The following is a 21,818-nucleotide window of genomic DNA, read 5'->3' on the forward strand; positions in this document are numbered from 1 at the left end:
ATAGAGTTGGTGATTTCACCACTTCTTTATCAGTAATGTTTATTATTTCCTTTTTTCCCCCTAAACTGAGCACAAACAAGGGAAGAGAAATTGTATTTCATATTCCAGATTTCTTCCCATCAAACTGTGGCTTGTGGTTTCATTTCCCCATTTCCCACAACCTATCCTTGAGGTGATAGATTGGAGCTGAAAATATGCATGAAGGAACAGAAGGAGAATGAATTAAAAGACTTAAACTGTAGTTGTAGATACTGCATGGGGAGGAGGGGTGCTTTGTGTGTGTCATCTAAGATTTCTGAGCCTCAGTTTCCTCCTTTTTTTCTAAAAAGGATTGTAATCTCTGTTATGCTTCGAGAAAAGAGCCAGAGCCCCTGAAATCACTCCAGGCAGATTGAGGCCGATGCTACTCATGGTGCTTCAGAGATGGGACCCATGGTGCTTTCAGTGTTCTGTGAGGCTGATTCTTGACATGGCCCTAGATGTGCACCGCTGACCAGGCAGCCGCCCTCAGAATTTTCACCAACATTAATGACAACCAGTGATGCCTACAGTGTCAGCTATGCTGTGAGAGGTGGTCAGAGACTGGTAAGTAGAGACTGAATTGGCTCATTCTTGGCCAAAGTCATCTACATGCACTCAAAGTGGAAAAGGAGTGGGTGAGTGGTGAAATTAAGGGATAGATGTAGAGTGGAGAAAATCTTATCCTCTCTTCTCTTCAACAACAAAGGAGATTAGCTTCAGCAATGGGTAGGAAAAAGGGGAAATGATCATTTACCCCTTACTCTTCCATCCTTCACCACAGTGTCATGAGTGTTTTCCAAGGCCAGAAAAGTCCCTTGGAGTTTAAGGGAAACTTAAGCGTTTGACTTGGAGGGCCGCCATAAGCCCTCTTCTCAGTTCTGATGATCCTTCTGTTGTTCAGTTGCTCAGTCGTGTCTGACTCTTTGCGACCCCATGGACTGCAGCATGCTAGGCCTCCCTGTCCTTCACCAACTCCTGGAGCTGTTCAAACTCATGTCCATCGAGTCAGTGATACCACCCAACTCCCTCATCCTCTGTCGTCCCCTTTTCCTTTTGCCCTCAGTCTTTCCCAGCATCAGGGTCTTTTCCAGCGAGCCAGCTCTTTGGATCCCAGGTGATCCTTTAGGGAATCATAATGCTGCTGATAGGGTGCTGAAGAATTTCTGTTGTCTTTCTGTTATTGGTTTCTAGCCTGATAACACTGTGGGAAGGGAGCAAGAACGGTTTAAGTTTGTTGACGTTTGTTTTATAGCCCAGGATATTGTCTATCTTAGTGCACTTTCAATGTGCACTTGAAACAAGTGTGGTAGAATGTTCTCTAAATATCAGTTTGATCCTCTTTCTTGATGGTGTCACTGAACTCTTCTATATCCTTGCTCATTTTCACTGTAGTTATTCTATCAATTGTGGAGCGAGAGGAGTGGGAAGTCTCTAAATGTAGTTCTGTATTTGTCTATTTCTTCTTTCAGTTCTGTCAGTTTTTGCTTCACAAATTTTACATCTCTATTTTTGGGAATACATATTTAGGATTGCTTTGTCTTCTTGGTGGATTGACCTTTTTATCACTATATAATGTCTCTCTGTATTTATTAATAGTAATTTTCTATGTTCTATAGTCTATTTTGTGTGCGTGCATGCTAAGTCACTTCAGTCATGTCCAGCTCTTTGCAACCTTATGGACTGTAGCCTGCCAGGCTCCTCTACCCATGGGATTCTCCAGGCAAGAATATTGGAGAGGGTTGCCATGTCTTTCTCTGGGGGATTTTGCTGAACCAGAGGTTGAACCCATGTCTCTCATGTCTCCTGCATTGGCAAGCGGGTTCTTTACTACTAGCTCCACCTGGGAAGTCCAAAGTCTATTTTATTTGATGTTAATTTAGTAATTTCTTCTGTCTTCTGTATGATTAATATTTGTAGATTGAACTTTTCCACCCTTTTATTTTCAACCTATTTCTACCATATTTGAAACAATTTTCTTGTAAGAAGTACATAGTTGGAGTGTGTTTTAATATACTCTGCCAATCTCTGCTTTTAATTGGTGTATTCAGATATCTTACATTTAGTATAATTACCAAGATGTTAGGACACAAGTCTGCCATTTTATTTTATTATTCTTTAAGTTTTCTCCATTTTTCATTACTCTATTATCCCGTTACATTCCTGTGGGGTAGTTGACCATTTTTAGATTGCTATTTTGACTTATGGGCTTCCTTGGTGGCTCAGTGGTAAAGAACCCACACCTGCCAATTCAGGAAAATCAAGTTTAAATCCTGGGTTGGGAAGATCCCCTGGAGAAGGAAGTGGCAACCCATTACAATATTCTTGCCTGGGAAATCCCATGGACAAAGGAGTCTGGCGGTCCTACAGTCCATAGGGTTGCAAAGAATTGGACACAACTGAAGCAACTTAGCATACAGCATAACTTTTTAAATGGCAGTTTTAGGTATTGTAATATGTGTATTTAACTTATCACAGTCCACCTATATTATTATTTTACCAGTTAGAGAGAACTTTACTTCCCCTCCATCCTTTAACTTTCCCTGTTTACAATAGAATTATCTAAAATTTCCTTCCTCTACATAAATTTAGAACCACATCCATCAGTGTTATAATATTTTCTTAAACCATTAAACATAATTTAGAAAACTCAAGAGGAAAAGGGAAGTCTACTTACCCTCTTTTTTTTTTTTTTTTTTGCTACTTTCTTCCTTCTTGGTACTCCAAGTCTTCTTTTACTCTTTCCTTTTTTTTTTTTTTGTTTTTTTTTTTTAAATTTTTTATTTTTTTTTATTTTTTTAAATTTTAAAATCTTTAATTCTTACATGCATTCCCAAAACTGCTTCAGAACATCCCGTTGGTCATTCTTTTAGTTAGATCTGCTGGTTGCAAATTCCCCTGGTTAATGTTCCTTTACCTGAGAATGCACTAATTTTCCTCTCATTGTTGAAGGATGTTTCCCTGGTTATAGATTCTGGGTTGACAGCTCTTTTCTTTCAGTTCAGTCGTTCAGTTGTGTCTGACTCTTTGCGACCCCATGGATGGCATGCCAGGCTTCCCTGTCCTTCACCAACTTCCGGAGCTTGCTCAAACTCATGTCCAAGAGTAGGTGATGCCATACAAACATCTCATCTTCTGTCATCCCTTTCTCCTCTAGCCTTCAATCTTTCCCAGCATCAGGATCTTTTCCAATTAGCCAGTTCTTCACATCAGATGGCCAAAGTGTTGGAGTTTCAGCTTCAGCATCAGTCCTTCCAATAAATATTCAAGACTGATTTCCTTTTAGGATGGACTGGCTTGATCTCCTGGCAGTCTAAGGGACTCTTCAGAGTCTTCTCCAACACCACAGTGCAAATGTATCAATTGTTTGATGCTCAGCCTTCTTTATGGTCCAACTCTCACATCCATACATGACTACTGGAAAAACTATAGCTTTGACTAGACAGACTTTTGTTGGCAATGTAGTGTCTCTGCTTTTTAATATGTTATCTAGGTTGGTCATAGCTTTTCTTCCAAGGAGCAAACATCTTTTAATTTCATGGCTGCAGGCACCATCTGCAGTGATTTTGGAGACCACAAAAAGAAAGTCTCTCACTGTTTCCATTGTTTCTCCATCTATTTGCCATGGAGTGATGGGACTGGAAGCCAAGATCTTAGTTTTCTGAATGTTGAGCTTTAAGCCAGCTTTTTCGCTTCCTCTTTCACCCTCACCGATGGGCTTTTTAGTTCCTCTTCACTTTCTGCCATAATGGTGGTATCATCTGCATATCTGAGGTTATTGATATTTCTCCCAGCAATCTTGATTCCAGCTTGTGCTTCATCCAGCCCAGCATTTTGCTTGATGTACTCTGTGTATAAGTTAAATAAGCAGGGTGACAATATGCAGCCTCAATGTACTCCTTTTCCAATTTGGAGCCAATCTGTTGTTCCACATCCAGTTCTAACTGTTGCTTTTTGACTGGCATACAGATTTCTTAGGAGGCAGGTAAGGTAAGGTGATCTGGTATTCCCATCTCTTGAAGAATTTTTCATGGTTTGTTGTGATCTACACAGTCAAAGGCTCTGGCATAATCAGTAAAGCAGAAGTAGATGTTATCTGGAGTTTTGCTTTTCCCATGACCCGATGGATGTAGGCAATTTGATCTCTGGTTCCTCTGCCTTTTCTAAATCCAGCTAGAACATCTTGAAGTTCACGGTTCATGTACTATTGAAGCCTGGCTTGGAGAATTTTGAGCATTACTTTATTAGCATGTGAGATGAGTGCAATTGTGCGGTAGTTTGAACATTCTTTGACATTAGCCTTCTTTGGGATGGAAGGAATACTGACATTTTCTAGTCCTGTAGCTACTGCTGAGTTTTCCAAATTTGCTGGCATATTGAGTGCCGCACTTTCACAGCATCATTTTTTAGAATTTGAAATAGCTCAGTTGGAATTCTATCACCTCCACTAGCTTTATTCATAGTGATGCTTCCTAAGGCCCACTTGACTTCACATTCCAAGATGTCTGGCTCTGGGTGAGTGATCACACCATCGTGATTATCTGGGTCATAAAGATCTTTTTGTACAGTTCTCCTGTGTATTCCTGCCATGTCTTCTTAAAATCTTCTGCTTCTGTTAGGTCCATACCATTTCTGTCCTTTACTGTGCCCATCTTTGCATGAAATATTCCCTTGGTATCTCTCATTTTCTTGAAGAGATCTCTAGTCTTTCCCATTCTGTCTTTTCTTTCAACACTTGGAAAATATTGTGTCCCTTCCTCCTGGCCTCTGATTTCTGATGAACAGTCTGGAGATGGTTCTGAACCACCGTGGAGGCAGAGCATGACATGCTCTCAAGCATCTGCCATTTCTGTCTCCCTGTCTAAAGAATAGGATCCAGACACTACTCCCTTTTCGAGTATGTAAGTAGGGTTGGAGGTAAAGGTCTCCTGTTGTTTCTGAGTTTGTCCTTGCACATCAGCTACTTCATGATCACGGTTTACTTGAATGTCACTCAGCTCTGTAGTGAGTCTCAGCTTGATTTAGTTTTGGTTAGCAGCTGACCTCCAGGATCCATGTCCTCCCTAGGTCATTGCTGCCACCACCATGCCATTCTCAAAGGAGACTAATGTGGAGGCAGCCTGCATTCCACTCTAGTGTCCTTCTGACCCACACCTATGTAAGACCTGCCATTTCATCTACCTGAATGGCAACAAGAAGTAATCGTTGTGTGTTGACCACAGATAACTAGAGAAAATCACCACAGGGAAGACATGTTCATTTCCTAGGACTGTCGTAACAAAGCAGCACAAATGAAGTGGCTTATAATAACAGAAATTTATTCTCTCACAGGTCTAGAGTCCAGAAGTCCAGAATAAATGTGCTGGCAGGGCCATGCTCCTCCTGAAGGCTGTTAGGAAGGCTCCTTCCTTGCCTCTTCTAGCTTCTAGTGGCCCCAGGCAGCATTATTCCAACCTCTGTTTCTGTCTTCATATGACTGTCTTTCCAATGCATGTGTCTGTCCAATCCCCCTCTTGTAATAAGGACCACTTGTATGGATTACAGCTCATCCCAATGGCCTTACCTTAACAATCAAATCTACAAGGACCTTATTTGCAAGTAAGATCACATTCATAGTGTTAGGGTTTAAGCATCCTTTTGGGGACCACAGAGGAAAAAGGCTTAAAAAGTGAAGCTGAATATAAATGTTAACAGAGTACAAGCAACTAAAGCTAAAACCTTGTTGACAACACTCTCATGAGCCCATTCTTGCTTTTGGATGTTTCATGTAAATGCAATCATATCTTCATGTGATCTTTCCCCTGGCTTCTTTCACTTAGCATAATGCTTTCAAAGCTTATTCATATTGTTGCATGTAACTGTACTCCATTCCTTTTTAAAAAATATTTGTTTATTTATTCACTGTATCAGGTCTTAGTTGCAGCACATGGAATCTTCATTGTGTGCCTGATCTCCCTAGTTGTGGCATGAAGCTTCAGTCGTTGTGGCACGCAGCTTCAGTCATTGTGGCACACAGGCTCTCTAGTTGTGGCACATGGGCTGTGGACAGGAAGGCTCAGTAATTGTCGAGCCCAGTCTTAGCTGTTCCATGGCCTGTGAAATCTTAGTTTAAAAACTAGAGATCATACCTGTGTCCCCTGCTTTGGAGTGGATTCTTAACCACTGGACCACCATGGAAGTCCCTACTCCATCCCTTTTTATGGCTAAGTAATACTCCATTATATGTATATATACATTGTGTGTGTGTGTGTCCATTCATTAGTTGTCCATTTGTGTTGTTTCTGTTTTATTTTACTATTATGAATAATGATACTTTACCATTCATGTAGAATTTTTTTGGACTGAACATGCATTGTCAGTCCTTTGGATATATATCTAGGAAGTGAAATTACTGCATCATATGGTAATCTATGTTTAACTTTTTGAGGAAATGCCAAACTGTTTTCTACAGCAGTTGCATCATTTTACATTCTCACCAACAGTGGACAAGGGTTAAGTTTATCCACATACTTATCAGTATTTGTTATTTTTTTCTCTTTAAAGAAACCCCAGGGAGTATGAAGTGGTATCTTGTTTTGATTGGCATTTCTCCAATGACAAATATGTGAACCGGGAAATTCCAGATGTTCAAGCTGGTTTTAGAAGAGGCAGAGGAACCAGAGATCAAATTGCCAACATCCACTGGATCATGGAAAAAGCAAGAGAGTTCAAGAAAAACAACTATTTCTGCTTTATTGACTATGCTAAAGCCTTTGACTGTGTGGATCACAATAAAATGTGGAAAATTCTTCGAGAGATGGGAATACCAGACCACTTGACCTCCCTCTTGAGAAACCTATATGCAGTGCAGGAAGCAACAGCTAGAACTGGACATGGAACAACAGACTGGTTCCAAAGAGGAAAAGGAGTACCTCAAGGCTGTATATTGTTACCCTGCTTATTTAACTTCTATGCAGAGTACATCATGAGAAACTCTGGGCTGGGAGAAGCACAAGCTGGAATCAAGACTGCTGGGAGAAATATCAATAACCTCAGATATGCAGATGACACCACCCTTATGGCAGAAAGTGAAGAGGAACTAAAAAGCCTCTTGATGAAAGTGAAAGTGGAGAGTGAAAAAGTTGACTTAAAGCCCAACATTCAGAAAATGAAGATTATGGCATCTGGTCCCATCACTTCATGGGAAATAGATGGGGAAACAGTGGAAACAGTGTCAGATTTTATTTTTTTGGCCTCCAAAATCACTGCAGATGGTGACTGCAGCCATGAAACTGAAAGATGCTTACTCCTTGGAAGAAAAGTTATGATCAACCTAGATAGCATATTCAAAAGCAGAGACATTACTTTTCCAACAAAGGTCCGTCTAGTCAAGGCTATGGTTTATCCAGTGGTCATGTATGGATGTGAGAGTTGGACTGTGAAGAAAGCTGAGCACCAAGAATTGATGCTTTTGAGCTGTGCTGTTGGAGAAGACTCTTGAGAGTCCCTTGGACTGCAAGGAGATCCAACCAGTCCACTCTAAAGGAGATCAGCCCTGGGATTTCTTTGGAAAGAATGATGCTAAAGCTGAAACTCCAGGACTTTGGCCACCTGATGCGAAGAGTTGGCTCATTGGAAAAGACTCTGATGCTGGGAGGGATTAGGGGCAGGAGGAGAAGGGGACGACCGAGGATGAGATGGCTGGTTGGCGTCACTGACTCGATGGGCATGAGTCTGAGTGAACTCCGGGAGTTTGTGATGGACAGGGAGGCCTTGTGTGCTGCGATTCATGGGGTTGCAAAGAGTTGGACACAACTGAGCGAGTGAACTGAACTGAATTGAATGACAAATGATGTTCATTTTTTTAAATTTGTTTATTGGCCATTTGTCTATCTTATCTGAAGAAACTGCTAATCAAATCTTTCACTCATTTAAAAATTGGATTATTTGTCTTCTTGTTGTAGAGTTGTAAGAGTTCATTATATATTCTGGATATGAGATCTTTATCAGGTTGGCAAATATTTTCTCCCATTCTTTAGGCTGTCTTTTCACTTTCTAGATAGTGTTATTTAATGGGAAAATGTTTTAAATTTTGATTAAATATAACACCTGTTTTTCTTTGGTGCTTTTGATGTCATATACTAGAAACTGTTGTCCGATACATGGTCATGAAGATTTGCACGTGTTTTCTTCTAAGAGTTTTATAGTTTTAACTCTTATATTTAGGTCTTTGATCCATTTTGAGTTAATGGTTTTATATCGTGCAAGATAAACATACAAATTTACTATTTTGCCTGTGAATATCCAGTGGTCCCAGCACTATATGTTGTTTCTATCCATTAATCTGTTACAGACATTCTTCATGGCATTCTTTATCCTCTTGTGTATATCCCACATATATACAGACAGCTCTCTAGTGTTGAACTAGGTGATTGCCTGCCTTCTGGGATCACTGGCATGTTCCTCCCCACATGCCCATCAGCTCAACCAGGGTCACTTAGGAACTTCCTAGCCGTCATTCCTTCCCAGCGTAAGAGCAAGAATCAGATGTTTCTCATTATTTGACTCATAGATTAAAACTATCCATTGTTCACATGGGGCACTTTGTCATTCTATTTTCATTCTTTTTTCACATTTATTTTCACCAGTCACCATCCCTGGTGATATTTCTTCGGAGTGACAATGGCAGGATATTTCTCTGTTTACTCTAAGAGTGTATAGAAAAGTGAACAAGAAGAAAAGCAAAATCCCCTATCAGGACCTCTGCTGAGATCCGCACACAACTCCTTAAACCAAAATGGCCTTTGCAGCTGAGGAAATTTCAAGCCTCAGCATTGGGCATTGGTGTTCCTGTTAGTGTTTGCAATGGCATCCGTGCAGGGTTTGTGGGCCTCACAAACCCTCACAGGGTTTGAGGGCCTCACAGGGTTTGTGGGCCCAGTTGTTGCAGATCATTTTTTTCTTTTCACACGTCTCTTTAGTGATCTCAGGGCTTCCCTGGTGGTTCAGCTGGTAAAGAATCTGCCTGTAATGTGGGAGACCTGGGTTTGATCCCTGGTTGGGAGGGTGCCCTGGAAAAGAGAAAGGCTACCCACTCCGGTATTGTGGCCTGGAGAATTGCATGGACTGTATAGCCCATGGGGTCACAAAGAGTTGGACACAACTGAGCGACTTTCACTTAGTGATCTGAGGTCATCAGTAACCTTGAGAATCTCTGGCTGGGTAGGCAAGAGGCAGAGGATACTGTAGGGAGAGACCTGGAAGTGCATAGCTATATTAGAGATAGGCTTCTGTTGGTGTGTGAAGACGGTGGTGTTGGGGATAAAGCAAATGTGAATAAAGAGATAGGGAGTCACACCTAGGACTGATGATACAGGCTAACCTGGCTCACTTGTCTGCACCAGACAGCTGATTTTTCCAGGCATGCCTGGCACAGGGGTGACTCTCTACCCCACAATCGTATCACCAGCTCTCAGCCCACAAAGACATATTTCGCTTTTGAGATTCACATAAAGTAAAAATCTCCAATCCACTTAAATCTTTAAATTTATCCCCGAATTGAAAAGCCATACCCTTGCTTTCCCTGTGAGTTGGTCAGCTAGTGGGAAAACTCCTTCTTGGGAGGAGACTTTCTGGAGGACCTCCATGGGCCCTAGGGAACCAAGTCTCCAATGACAGTCTCTTTGGATGTGCAGAAACAACTGCATTTAAGCTGCTGGGGGGCGACAATCCCCTGCCGGTACAGAGGGCCAGGTCTGCACTAATGTCTTCTCTCCTTGCCATCACACACCTGAGTGAGTGTGTGGGTGCATGGTTGTTTGTTGGTGGGGTCAGGAATGAGACAGCAGCATCTGTGTTCAATGTGTATATAAAGTGGATGAAGAAACATCTGCAAATACTGATTTCTTTGAACACAATGTGACTGTACAGTACATTTATTTCTTCCATTCATTTCAGTTCAAGCAAATCAATATGTACTCAGACCCTGCCTCAGTTCTGCCCTTGGTTCTCCGGGGAGTCCAGGGGGTAAGAGAGCAAATGGTCCTCATCTCCTTTCAGGATTAAAAACAGTTCAGTGACAGGACAGAGTCAAAGGCAGTCTGAGGCAAGGTGGAAAACACCTAAAATTAACAGTGGCTTTTAGGCTCTGCAAAGTGGAGAGTTCAGGGACCACCAGGTAACAGAGGAAGGTTTCAGGTGGGAGATTTGCCTGGCACGCCTCTGAGGTTGGTAGATTAGGCAAGGTGAGGGAGAAAAGAAGGGAATACGTGCCCTGAAGCAGCAGCGCACCTGAGATGTCCGTGATTATCACTGCAAGGGACGAAGTGTTATTAACAATGTGTCAGGACTGACCTCACCAAAGGCATCAGGCAGCTACCTGCAGAGCAGGTACAGCAGGAACAGGGCGCCCAGCAGGGCGGCCAGGCCCAGCTTACACCAGGTCCCAGGTGCTGCCTTGGGCCACCGCCACAGCCCGGCCAGCGGCCAGTCGCTCGGAGACCCTGCGCAGCCTCTCCTCGGGGCTCAGCCCGCCCAGGGTCTGCGCCAGGCGGTACACGTCGTTGGTGTAGGGGGCGCCGCCGTGGTCCCTCACCAGCTCCTCCACCAGCCCCATCAGCTCCCGACCTGCGCCTCCCGCTCCCCGTCGGCCGCTCGGTTGTCGAAGGCGCAGCAGCGGCCCCCGCACTCGGCCACCAGCTCCCGGAGCGCGCGGTTGTCGGTGTCGCGCACGTACTGCTGCAGCGAGCCCCCCTCCAGGTCCTCCCTGCGGGTGAAGACCACGACGGCGCGCGCCGCGATGCCCGCCCCGAACAGCGCCTTCACCCCTTGCCAGGCCCGCAGGTCCTGGGCGGTGAAGCGGCCGAGCTGGGTCACCAGGAGCACGGCGTGGGGCCCCGGGGCCGACAGCAGGTAGCAGCGGCCTCTCTCCTCGAAGCCCGGGTCGGCCTGGGCGACCTCGGGGCTGAAGAGGTCGGGGGTGTCGAGGACTTCCACGTCCCACGAGGCCCAGCGGCAGCTCCCCGTGGCGCAGGCCCTGGTCACCGCCGTGGCCGCGAGCCTGGAGAGGAAGTGCTTCCGCTGGAGGATGGTGTTGCCCGTGGCGCTCTTCCCGGTCCCTGACCTCCCGGCCAGGAGGAGGCGCAGCCTGCGCTCCTGCAGGGCGGACCTGAACTCCTGGAAACCTGTGGGCACCGGTGGTCTGTAAGCTTCGGAACCTGAGAGCAACATGTCCTGGTCCCCAGGTCTCCTAGACGCCTTGCGAGCAAAGGAGAACAGAGCGCTTCCACGGTTGTGTTTGGGACCAAACCTTTACTGGTTTCCCTTGTGGCTCAGCTGGTAAAGAATCTTCCTGCACTGTGGCAGACCTGGGTTGGATCTCTGGGTTGGGAAGATCCCCTGGAGGAGGAGGTGGGCTACCCGCTCCAGTATTCTTGGGCTTCCCTGGTGGCTCAGCTGGTAAAGAATCTGCCTGCAATGGGGGAGACCTGGATTGAATCCTTGGGTTGGAAAGATCCCCTGGAGAAGGGAAAGGCTACCCACTCCAGTATTCTGGCCTGGAGAATCCCAAGGACTGTCTAGTCCATGGGGTTGCTAACAGTTGGACAGGACTGAGTGACTTTCAGTGTCACCTGGAATTAAACATTAACATGTATGACTGTGACTTCTCTTTCCTTGATGATAATAAAAATCTGCAAGGGTCACTGAAGGGAGATAACTTCCTGTAAGAACTAGAAAATATCAAGAAGAGTCTGTGTAGGCTATGGTCTGAATGTTTATGTCCGCCCCCTCCCCTCCTCAACATTCACAGGTTGAAAACCTAGTCTGGAGAGGAGGGTGTTAGGAGGTGGTTTTATTGGGAGGGTCTTAGGTCAGGAGGGTAGATTCCTCATGATTGGACTTAGTGCCTTGTTCTAAATGAGTGTGAGGGCACAGTCAGAAGTTGGCATTCTGCAATCTCAGAGAGGACTCTCCCCCAAACCCGACCATGATCGTGGACTTCCAGCCTCCAGAACTGTGAGGAATAAATGTCTGTTGTTTTTAAGCCACTCAGACTCTCTCTGTTTAAAATAGCAGTCCAAAGAGAGGAAGGCAGTGCCTAAACAAACTAGCAAGCAGACACACACAAGCTCAAAATAAAGAGTGGGTTTTCCCTTTGCTATGAATCCATTTTCTACTGAAAACTGCCAGTCATTTTACGATTCTCGAAGATGACCAATACATCAAGATAACTAAACACATTTTTAAGGATGTTTTAAAGTGGTACAACTTTATTTAAACTATGTGCTGGAGTAGACATGAAATTTCTGAAAACTGATTCCTTTGAAATACCCCTTCAGATCCAAGTGTCCAGATCCTTTTTTGCCAGGTGACTTGCAAGAAGGTCATGCAGTCACCGCCTCGGGCCAGCGCCTGCAGAGTAGGTACAGCAGGAACAGGGAACCCAGCAGGGCCGCCAGGCCCAGCTTATACCGGATTCCCGGCGCTGGCTTGGGCCACCACCATAGCCCAGCCCGGGGCCACGTCGGCGCGCGGGCGGCCAGTCGCTCCGCCACCCTGCGCAGCCTCTCCTCGGGGCTCAGCCCGCCCAGGGTCTGCGCCAGGCGGTACACGTCGTTGGTGTAGGGGGCGCCGCCGTGGTCCCTCACCAGCTCCTCCACCAGCCCCATCAGCTCCCCGACCTGCGCCTCCCGCTCCCCGTCGGCCGCTCGGTTGTCGAAGGCGCAGCAGCGGCCCCCGCACTCGGCCACCAGCTCCCGGAGCGCGCGGTTGTCGGTGTCGCGCACGTACTGCTGCAGCGAGCCCCCCTCCAGGTCCTCCCTGCGGGTGAAGACCACGACGGCGCGCGCCGCGATGCCCGCCCCGAACAGCGCCTTCACCCCTTGCCAGGCCCGCAGGTCCTGGGCGGTGAAGCGGCCGAGCTGGGTCACCAGGAGCACGGCGTGGGGCCCCGGGGCCGACAGCAGGTAGCAGCGGCCTCTCTCCTCGAAGCCCGGGTCTGCCTGGGCGACCTCGGGGCTGAAGAGGTCGGGGGTGTCGAGGACTTCCACGTCCCACGAGGCCCAGCGGCAGCTCCCCGTGGCGCAGGCCCTGGTCACCGCCGTGGCCGCGAGCCTGGAGAGGAAGTGCTTCTGCTGGAGGATGGTGTTGCCCGTGGCGCTCTTCCCGGTCCCCGACCTCCCGGCCAGGAGGAGGCGCAGCCTGCGCTCCTGCAGGGCGGACCTGAACTCCTGGAAACCTGTGGGCACCGGTGGTCTGTAAACTTCGGAACCTGAGAGCAACATGTCCCGGTCCCAGGGTCTCCTGGATGCCTTGCGAGCAAAGGAGAACAGAGCGCTTCCACGGTTGTGTTTGGGGCCAGACCTTTACTGAGTGACCTGGTGTGAGATTTGGGCACTCCAAGGGGTCTCTACCCGTCTGTTTCTCTGGTCTTTGGCGTCACACGTGCACCTGTCCAGCAGCTGCTGAACGTCTCTCTAGAGGATGTGCCTTTGTAATACAGGCCATTACTTTGTCTGATATGATCTGTCATCCAGGCTGTGCAGAGCTGGTCCCCAATGTCAATTTCTGTCTTATTTTCCCTGATACTGTCCCACTGGAGAAAGAGGTGGGGCAGTGGGCCCAGCCAGGAGGGCTATCTAGAGTCCCAAGGCCGGGGTTTGAATCATAGACCTGTCCTCTACCAGCCTTGTAACCCTGGGGAGCTGCTTAATCTAAGTGGTAAACACAAACGCAATCAATACTGTAGCACTGTCCTCATAGGACACTGTCAGAAAATAAGATGAGATCAACTCTCTTCCTTCCCTTCCTGCCTCCCTCCTCCTCTCTTGTCTCTTAAACCTGCGGCCTAATGAGACACTTGTGTAGCCCTCCATCCTTGTTCCCTAACACCTTCTACCTGGTGAACCATGTTCCCTCTAATACACGACTTGATGCCCTTTACATCCACTTCTGTTTATTCATTTTATTTTGGAAACAGAGATACAGGTTAGTCAAAGAAGTTGATATCTCACAGCAGGGTGGGGACAAAGATCCAGGGAAGTGCCAGCCCCAGGGCTCTTGCTGCTTCACACCAGCATCAAGTCACCTCTCGGCTTCTCTTGTTTAGTCTTGAATTAGCCCATCCCCCTACCATCCAGGGTTCACACTTGGGGGCAAATACGCATTGTGAGATTGTTCTTACCATATGCATTTTCTTCATCTCTTGCCACCTTCCGTCCTCCCATGATTACCTGAAAGAGTCCCAGACACAATTTGTTCATTCACTCTTTTATCAAATAGGTGTGTCTGCCTACAGTCTGTCAGGCCAGGTCTAAAATGCTGGTGACCCTACAGTGAGAAGGTCGTAGTTCCTGCCTTCCCTGGGGCATTGGAAAGAGATAGGAGGAAATGTTCAGCAAAGACATTTGGAGGAGCCTAGTCTGGGGTTGGGATGATGCTGGGAGAACACCTGGTAAGCTTGGCTTTGTCTTCTCAGGGCCCCCAAATGCAAAGAGCAGAGGGGAGATGATAACATTTACTCCGTGTCAAGATGAGCCCCTTAGCTGGTCTGGAAATCAGTAGGGCTTATTGTAGGGGCTGTAAGATACTGAGACCCTGGTCTTGAAGAGCATGTACAGCTTGCTTGCCCTCAGTCCCAGTGCAGAGGCAGTAGATTGAACACTGCTTGGTGCTCTGGCCAGCCTGCCAGGACTGCCCCCAGAGCACCTCCCAACTCCCAGGATCCTACTCCATCCACTACTGCTCCCCTCAAAGGCAGAGGCCACCACTGCCAGTGGGTAGGTGAGCACCAGGGAAGGAGCAGAGAAAGCTCTGTGGTCTGGCTCCAACCCTTTGGTTCCCCATCCTGCCTTGATGTGTACCCCTTGGTACTGAAAAAATGAAACCAGCTCAGAAGTGAGGCCCCAAGCCCTCAGGCCTTGGCTATGCCCCCAGCCAAGGTGAAGACAGTCATCAATCTGGGGGAAGATTAAGCTCCCTTAAGACTCCCACTCCTGCCACTTGGCTTTCGACTCCTCCCACAATAGGGTGGCAACTGGTATGGAGCCTAGGAGAAGCCCTGGCTGGCACCTGGCTCTGGCTGTAGCCCCTCCGACTCCAGCCCTGCCTCCCACCACTGTGGTGGCTGCCAGCACACCCTGGGAGAAGATGCAGTCACCACTCACTTCCGGTCCAGCTCTCCCACCAAAGCCACCAGGCACATGCACACTGCAAAGGGACACTTCCACGAAGGACATGCCTTCAAGACAGGGTAGGTGACCGTTCACCTAACTCCATAGCAGCAGACTGAGAAAGTTAAAGAAAACGAGAAAGCAGAGGCATACATTTTAAATGAAAGAACGAGAAAACAGAGACAGATAATTTGCTTGCCAAAGAGTCCAAGGCAACAGTAGTAAAAATTCTAACTGAACTTGAGGAAACAGCAGCTGAACACAGTGGAAACTTCAGCAAAGAACTAGAAAATATAAAAACCAGTCAGAGCTGACAATTATGATAACGGAAATGAAAAACGTGCTAGAAGGAATTCAAGCCAGCTGAGATGACAGAGAAGAACACGTAAGACAGAAGAATGGAAATCACCTAACCAGAACAGCAAAAAGAAAAACACGTTTAAAAAATGGATGATAGTTTATGGGTCCTCTGGGACAACATCAAGTGTACTAACATTCACGTTATAGGAAGAGACGAGAGAGAAGTGGGTCAAAAATGTGTTTGGTGAAATTATAATTGAATAATTTCCTAATTTGAGGAAGAAAACAGATATTCTGGTACAAGAGGCATGGGGCACCACTGTCAGAATGGCTGTCATCAGAAAACAAGAAATAACACGTGTTGGCGAGGATGTAGAGAAAAGGGAGCCCTAGTGCCCTGAGTGGGAATGCCAGTTGCTACAGTAATGGCAGAAAACAGTATGGTGGGTCCTTGAAAAATTTAAAATAGAACTTGCATATGATCTAGCAGTTTTACCTCTGGATATATATCCAAAAGAAACGAAAACACTAATTCAGAAAGATGTATGCTCTCCAATCTTCATAGCAGCATTATTGATAATAACCAAGATAGGAAAGCAACCTAAATGTCCATCAATAGAAGATTGGGTAAAGTAGGTGTTTTATATATACACATATACAGGACTCAGGTTAGCTTTACCGCCCGTTTCAAAGTCTGCCTCTTCACGTCGCCACCTGGTTCTTACAGATAACAGTGTTCTCCCCCATTGGCTCCAACAACAAAGGAAAAGCAAAGAGAGAGGCTGGCTCAATAACCCGTCTCAAAGAACTCAGAGGGCAGTTTTGTCCAGAACTCAAGCCAAAACTGTTTGCATTTCTGCAGTATCTCTCCTGCACCCCCCCCCCACCCCCCAAAGCTTTCAGTAAAGTTTGTCCCAGGGGCAAATCCCTTGATGTGATTAGTTATTTTGTGTCTAGAAATCAACAGGCTCCCTTAATTGACACCAGAGGTGACATGAAGAAAGAGCTACAAGATTCACAACCAAGAGAAACTTTACCTGAAGTAAGATGTCCCCGTCAAAGGTGGAAATGAGAAAGTGTGCTACAGGGAATCCACAAAACTCTTGGGTATGCCCTTTGGAACTTCCTGCAAAGTTTGGAATGGAATTTGGAAAGTTCTTCTGAGGTTCTTAACAGCTAAAATCTGGGGTTACAAAGGTATGCAGTTATTGGAAAAAATAAAACTTGTACAATCCTTTCTTTTAAAACTTCAAGGAGTTGAGATTTATTTAGCTAGTCCAGTACTCATTGAACCTGGCATCTTTTGGAATTATTTAGGAGACTGTTAAACATGTATGTATTTTTATCTTTTGCAATACTTTTTATTTTCTATAGTCCCTTTGATCTTATTGTCCATGTGCAATGCACATTTTTATGTAGCGGCAATGCTATCACATACACTATTCACAGTCTGTGTTTTTTCTTAATATTATACACACCTGCCATATTGCTCCAATTTTTATTTTATGGCTGCAGAAATGCCATTGTGGTGATTCACAATATATAAAAATGTGTATTTCTTAGATTTATATTCCTATATCTGTACTTAAAAATATTAAGTTCCCCTCCATGCCAAATTATTTTTAATCATTCAGCCCATGACTTGTTTTTGAATCAGTTATCCTAGTCCCACACCTTCAGTACACAATTGGGATGAGGAAATTAACATGGTACAGCAGCCCACAAAGCCCAGCTTGACTTGGGGAGAAGATATTCAAGAGTCCCTGTAGGGCAAGGGGTGAGGACCAAGTTCATAACCTTAGTTGTTTCCTGCACTATTGTGGATAGTGCTAAGGAGAGTGGAGGTTTTAGGAGAATTACGGAATTCTCACTTTGTAACTTGTTCTGAGGTTAGCTTTCCTTATAAGTCCCCAGGATTACCTTTTGCCTTTGCTGAACATGCTTTTGGGGGGTGTTTGTTGACTTTGAAAATGTGTTTTGGTGTCTGCAGTAGTCCTAGCAATCGCCTTTCTTTTTTACTAGGGGACTAGGGAAGGAGAGGGGCTTCCCAGGTGGCTCAGTGGTAAGAATCTTGCTGCAAATGCAGGAGACACAAAAGATGTGGGCTTGATTCCTGGGTCAGGAGGATCCCCTGAAGTAGGAAATGGCAACCCACTCCAGTACTCCTGCCTGGAAAATTTCATGGATGGAGGAGCCTGGTGGGCTACAGTCCATGGGGTTGCAAAGAGTCGGACATGACTGTGTGACTTCACTTTCACTTTCAAGAGTATGTGCATCACGTAGCATCACTGATTCAAGGGACGTGAATTTTGAGCAAACTCCGGGAGACAGTGGAGGACAGAGGAGACTGGTGGGCTACAGTCCAGGGGTTGCAAAGAGTTAGACACGACTGAATGACTAAACAACAACAGGAGCATGTGCAACAAGAGCTGGAGTGATGCTTACCACTTCCAAACTTACTCTATTTGACACGCAAAACATCCTCACTAACCTACACATGCGAAGTTGCTGTCTCTAGGTCTTGCTTCCCTTTCTCATACTTACTAGAATGCACATGCTCGCTAGTCAGTTTCACACGGGCTCTTCCTGTTGCCCACAGGTCCTACTCCCAGACTGACTCTCTTCCCCTTACACTCACCTTTCCTGCAGAATTGGTGACAGGCTCTAACGTTAGATCCAAGAAGCTCCTGATCTGCTGCCTGCCCTTGGCTGTGGGTGCAGTGACTGGTTTCCTCCCCACCAACGAGGAAGTCTCTGTGCCACTCCGAGCTCAAGAAGCTCAGGGAGGGGAGGGCCCAGTGGTGATGACTTAAAGAGACAGCAACATTAACCAGTGAACTGATGGGTATGCAGTCACTGCATATCCTATCCTATGCTGATTCCCTGGTAGCTCAGCTGGTAAAGAATCTGCCTGCAATGCAGGAGATCCTGGGTCAGGAAGATACCCTGGAGAAGAGATAAGCTACCCACTCCAGTCTTCTTGAGCTTCCCTGGTTAGCACAGTCAGTAAAGAATCTGCCTGCAATGCAGGAGACCTGGGTTCAATTCTTGGGATGGGGAGGTTCCCTGGAGGAGGGCATGGCAACCTACTCCAGTATTCTTACCTGGAGAATCCTCATGGACAGAGGAACCTGGAGGGCTGCAGTCCATGGGGTCACTAAGAGTCAGACACGACTGAGCAACTGAACACATCCTATCCCATAGCTCTGAGCTATGGTAAAGTTTTCCAAAGGTTTCTGTGACACCAGCATCTTGTCTCCAACAAGGGCTGGACTATAACATCAGTGAGGAAGAGCATTTTAGGTTTCTGAGATCTCTTTTTATTTCCAACTTTTGACCAATAATCTTATCTCCAGTCGTCTCTTGCTTTTTAGGCATTTTTATTTTATTTTTTTTTTCTTTCTTTTTTTTTTTTTTTTAAATTTTAAAATCTTTAATTCTTACATGGGTTCCCAAAAATGAACCCCCCTCCCACCTCCCTCCCCACAACATCTCTCTGGGTCATCCCCATGCACCAGCCCCAAGCAAGCTGCACCCTACGTCAGACATGGACTGGCGATTCAATTCTTACATGACAGTATACATGTTATAATTCCCATTCTCCCAAATCATCCCACCCTCTCCCTTTCCCTCTCCCTCTGAGTCCAAAAGTCTGGTATACACATCTGTGTCTTTTTTCCTGTCTTGCATACAGGGTCGTCATTGCCATCTTCCTAAATTCCATATATATGTGTTAGTATACTGTATTGGTGTTTTTCTTTCTGGCTTACTTCACTCTGTATAATTGGCTCCAGTTTCACCCATCTCATCAGAACTGATTCAAATGAATTCTTTTTAACGGCTGAGTAATACTCCATTGTGTATATGTACCACAGCTTTCTTATCCATTCATCTGCTGATGGACATCTAGGTTGTTTCCATGTCCTGGCTATTGTAAACAGTGCTGCGATGAACATTGGGGTACATGTGTCTCTTTCAATTCTGGTTTCCTCGGTGTGTATGCCCAGAAGTGGGATTGCTGGGTCATAAGGTAGTTCTATTTGCAATTTTTTAAGGAATCTCCACACTGTTCTCCATAGTGGCTGTACTAGTTTGCATTCCCACCAACAGTGTAGGAGGGTTCCCTTTTCTCCACACCCTCTCCAGCATTTATTGCTTGCAGATTTTTGGATCGCAGCCATTCTGACTGGTGTGAAGTGGTACCTCATTGTGGTTTTGATTTGCATTTCTCTAATAATGAGTGATGTTGAGCATCTTTTCATGTGTTTGTTAGCCATCCGTATGTCTTCTTTGGAGAAATGTCTACTTAGTTCTTTGGCCCATTTTTTGATTGGGTCGTTTATTTTTCTGGAATTGAGCTGCAGAAGTTGCTTGTATATTTTTGAGATTAGTTGTTTGTCAGTTGTTTCAGTTGCTATTATTTTCTCCCATTCAGAAGGCTGTCTTTTCACCTTGCTTATATTTTCCTTTGTTGTACAGAAGCTTTTAATTTTAATTAGATCCCATTTGTTTATTTTTGCTTTTATTTCCAGAATTCTGGGAGGTGGATCATAGAGGATCCTGCTGTGATTTATGTCTGAGAGTGTTTTGCCTATATTCTCCTCTAGGAGTTTTATAGTTTCTGATCTTACATTTAGATCTTTAATCCATTTTGAGTTTATTTTTGTGTACGGTGATAGAAAGTGATCTAGTTTCATTCTTTTACAAGTGGTTGACCAGTTTTCCCAGCACCACTTGTTAAAGAGATTGTCTTTACTCCATTGTATATTCTTGCCTCCTTTGTCAAAGATAAGGTGTCCATATGTGTGTGGATTTATCTCTGGGCTTTCTATTTTGTTCCATTGATCTATATGTCTGTCTTTGTGCCAGTACCATACTGTCTTGATGACTGTGGCTTTGTAGTAGAGCCTGAAGTCAGGCAAGTTGATTCCTCCAGTTCCATTCTTCTTTCTCAAGATTGCTTTGGCTATTCGAGGTTTTTTGTATTTCCATACAAATCTTGAAATTATTTGTTCTAGTTCTGTGAAAAATGTGGCTGGTAGCTTGATAGGGATTGCATTGAATTTGTAAATTGCTTTGGGTAGTATACTCATTTTCACTATATTGATTCTTCCAATCCATGAACATGGTATATTTCTCCATCTATTAGTGTCCTCTTTGATTTCTTTCACCAGTGTTTTATAGTTTTCTATATATAGGTCTTTAGTTTCTTTAGGTAGATATATTCCTAAGTATTTTATTCTTTTCGTTGCAATGGTGAATGGAATTGTTTCCTTAATTTCTTTTTCTACTTTCTCATTATTCGTGTATAGGAATGCAAGGGATTTCTGTGTGTTGATTTTATATCCTGCAACTTTACTATATTCATTGATTAGCTCTAGTAATTTTCTGGTGGAGTCTTTAGGGTTTTCCATGTAGAGGATCATGTCATCTGCAAACAGTGAGAGTTTTACTTCTTCTTTTCCAATTTGGATTCCTTTGATTTCTTTTTCTGCTCTGATTGCTGTGGCCAAAACTTCCAGAACTATGTTGAATAGTAGCGGTGAAAGTGGACACCCTTGTCTTGTTCCTGACTTTAGGGGAAATGCTTTCAATTTTTCACCATTGAGGATAATGTTTGCTGTGGGTTTGTCATATACAGCTTTTATTATGTTGAGGTATGTTCCTTCTATTCCTGCTTTCTGGAGAGTTTTTATCATAAATGGATGTTGAATTTTGTCAAAGGCCTTCTCTGCATCTATTGAGATAATCATATGGTTTTTATTTTTCAATTTGTTAATGTGGTGAATTACATTGATTGATTTGCGGATATTGAAGAATCCTTGCATCCCTGGGATAAAGCCCACTTGGTCATGGTGTATGATCTTTTTAATGTGTTGTTGGATTCTGATTGCTAGAATTTTGTTGAGAATTTTTGCATCTATGTTCATCAGTGATATTGGCCTGTAGTTTTCCTTTTTTGTGACATCTTTGTCAGGTTTTGGTATTAGGGTGATGGTGGCCTCATAGAATGAGTTTGGAAGTTTACCTTCCTCTGCAATTTTCTGGAAGAGTTTGAGGAGGATAGGTGTTAGCTCTTCTCGAAATTTTTGGTAGAATTCAGCTGTGAAGCCGTCTGGACCTGGGCTTTTGTTTGCTGGAAGATTTCTGATTACCATTTCAATTTCTGTGCTTGTGATGGGTCTGTTAAGATTTTCTATTTCTTCCTGGTTCAGTTTTGGAAAATTGTACTTTTCTAAGAATTTGTCCATTTCTTCCACGTTGTCCATTTTATTGGCATACAACTGCTGATAGTAGTCTCTTATGATCCTTTGTATTTCTGTGTTGTCTGTTGTGATCTCTCCATTTTCA

General features: G+C 44.9%; 1 protein-coding gene and 1 pseudogene across 3 annotated transcripts; both read right to left on the reverse strand.

Annotated features, from left to right (window-relative positions):
- LOC108635824 lies at nucleotides 9,945-11,266 on the reverse strand (annotated as a pseudogene).
- On the reverse strand, nucleotides 12,245-18,201 carry LOC106503900 (GTPase IMAP family member 1). 3 transcript variants are annotated; one of them, XM_018046758.1, is made up of 4 exons: nucleotides 18,106-18,201; nucleotides 16,505-16,593; nucleotides 14,180-14,228; nucleotides 12,245-13,234 (listed from the first exon to the last, which is right to left on the reverse strand). In XM_018046758.1, the coding sequence occupies exons 3-4, from the start codon at nucleotides 14,220-14,222 to the stop codon at nucleotides 12,381-12,383; spliced, it is 897 nt and encodes a 298-aa protein (XP_017902247.1). In that variant the 5' UTR covers nucleotides 14,223-14,228; nucleotides 16,505-16,593; nucleotides 18,106-18,201; the 3' UTR covers nucleotides 12,245-12,380. The 3 variants fall into 3 exon arrangements, with proteins under 3 accessions (XP_017902247.1, XP_017902246.1, XP_017902245.1); XM_018046757.1 differs by lacking the exon at nucleotides 16,505-16,593; XM_018046756.1 differs by lacking the exon at nucleotides 16,505-16,593 and having other exon boundaries at nucleotides 12,245-14,228.

This window comes from Capra hircus, chromosome 4 (assembly GCF_001704415.2).
Source record: "Capra hircus breed San Clemente chromosome 4, ASM170441v1, whole genome shotgun sequence".
Classification (NCBI taxonomy): Eukaryota; Metazoa; Chordata; class Mammalia; order Artiodactyla; family Bovidae; genus Capra; species Capra hircus.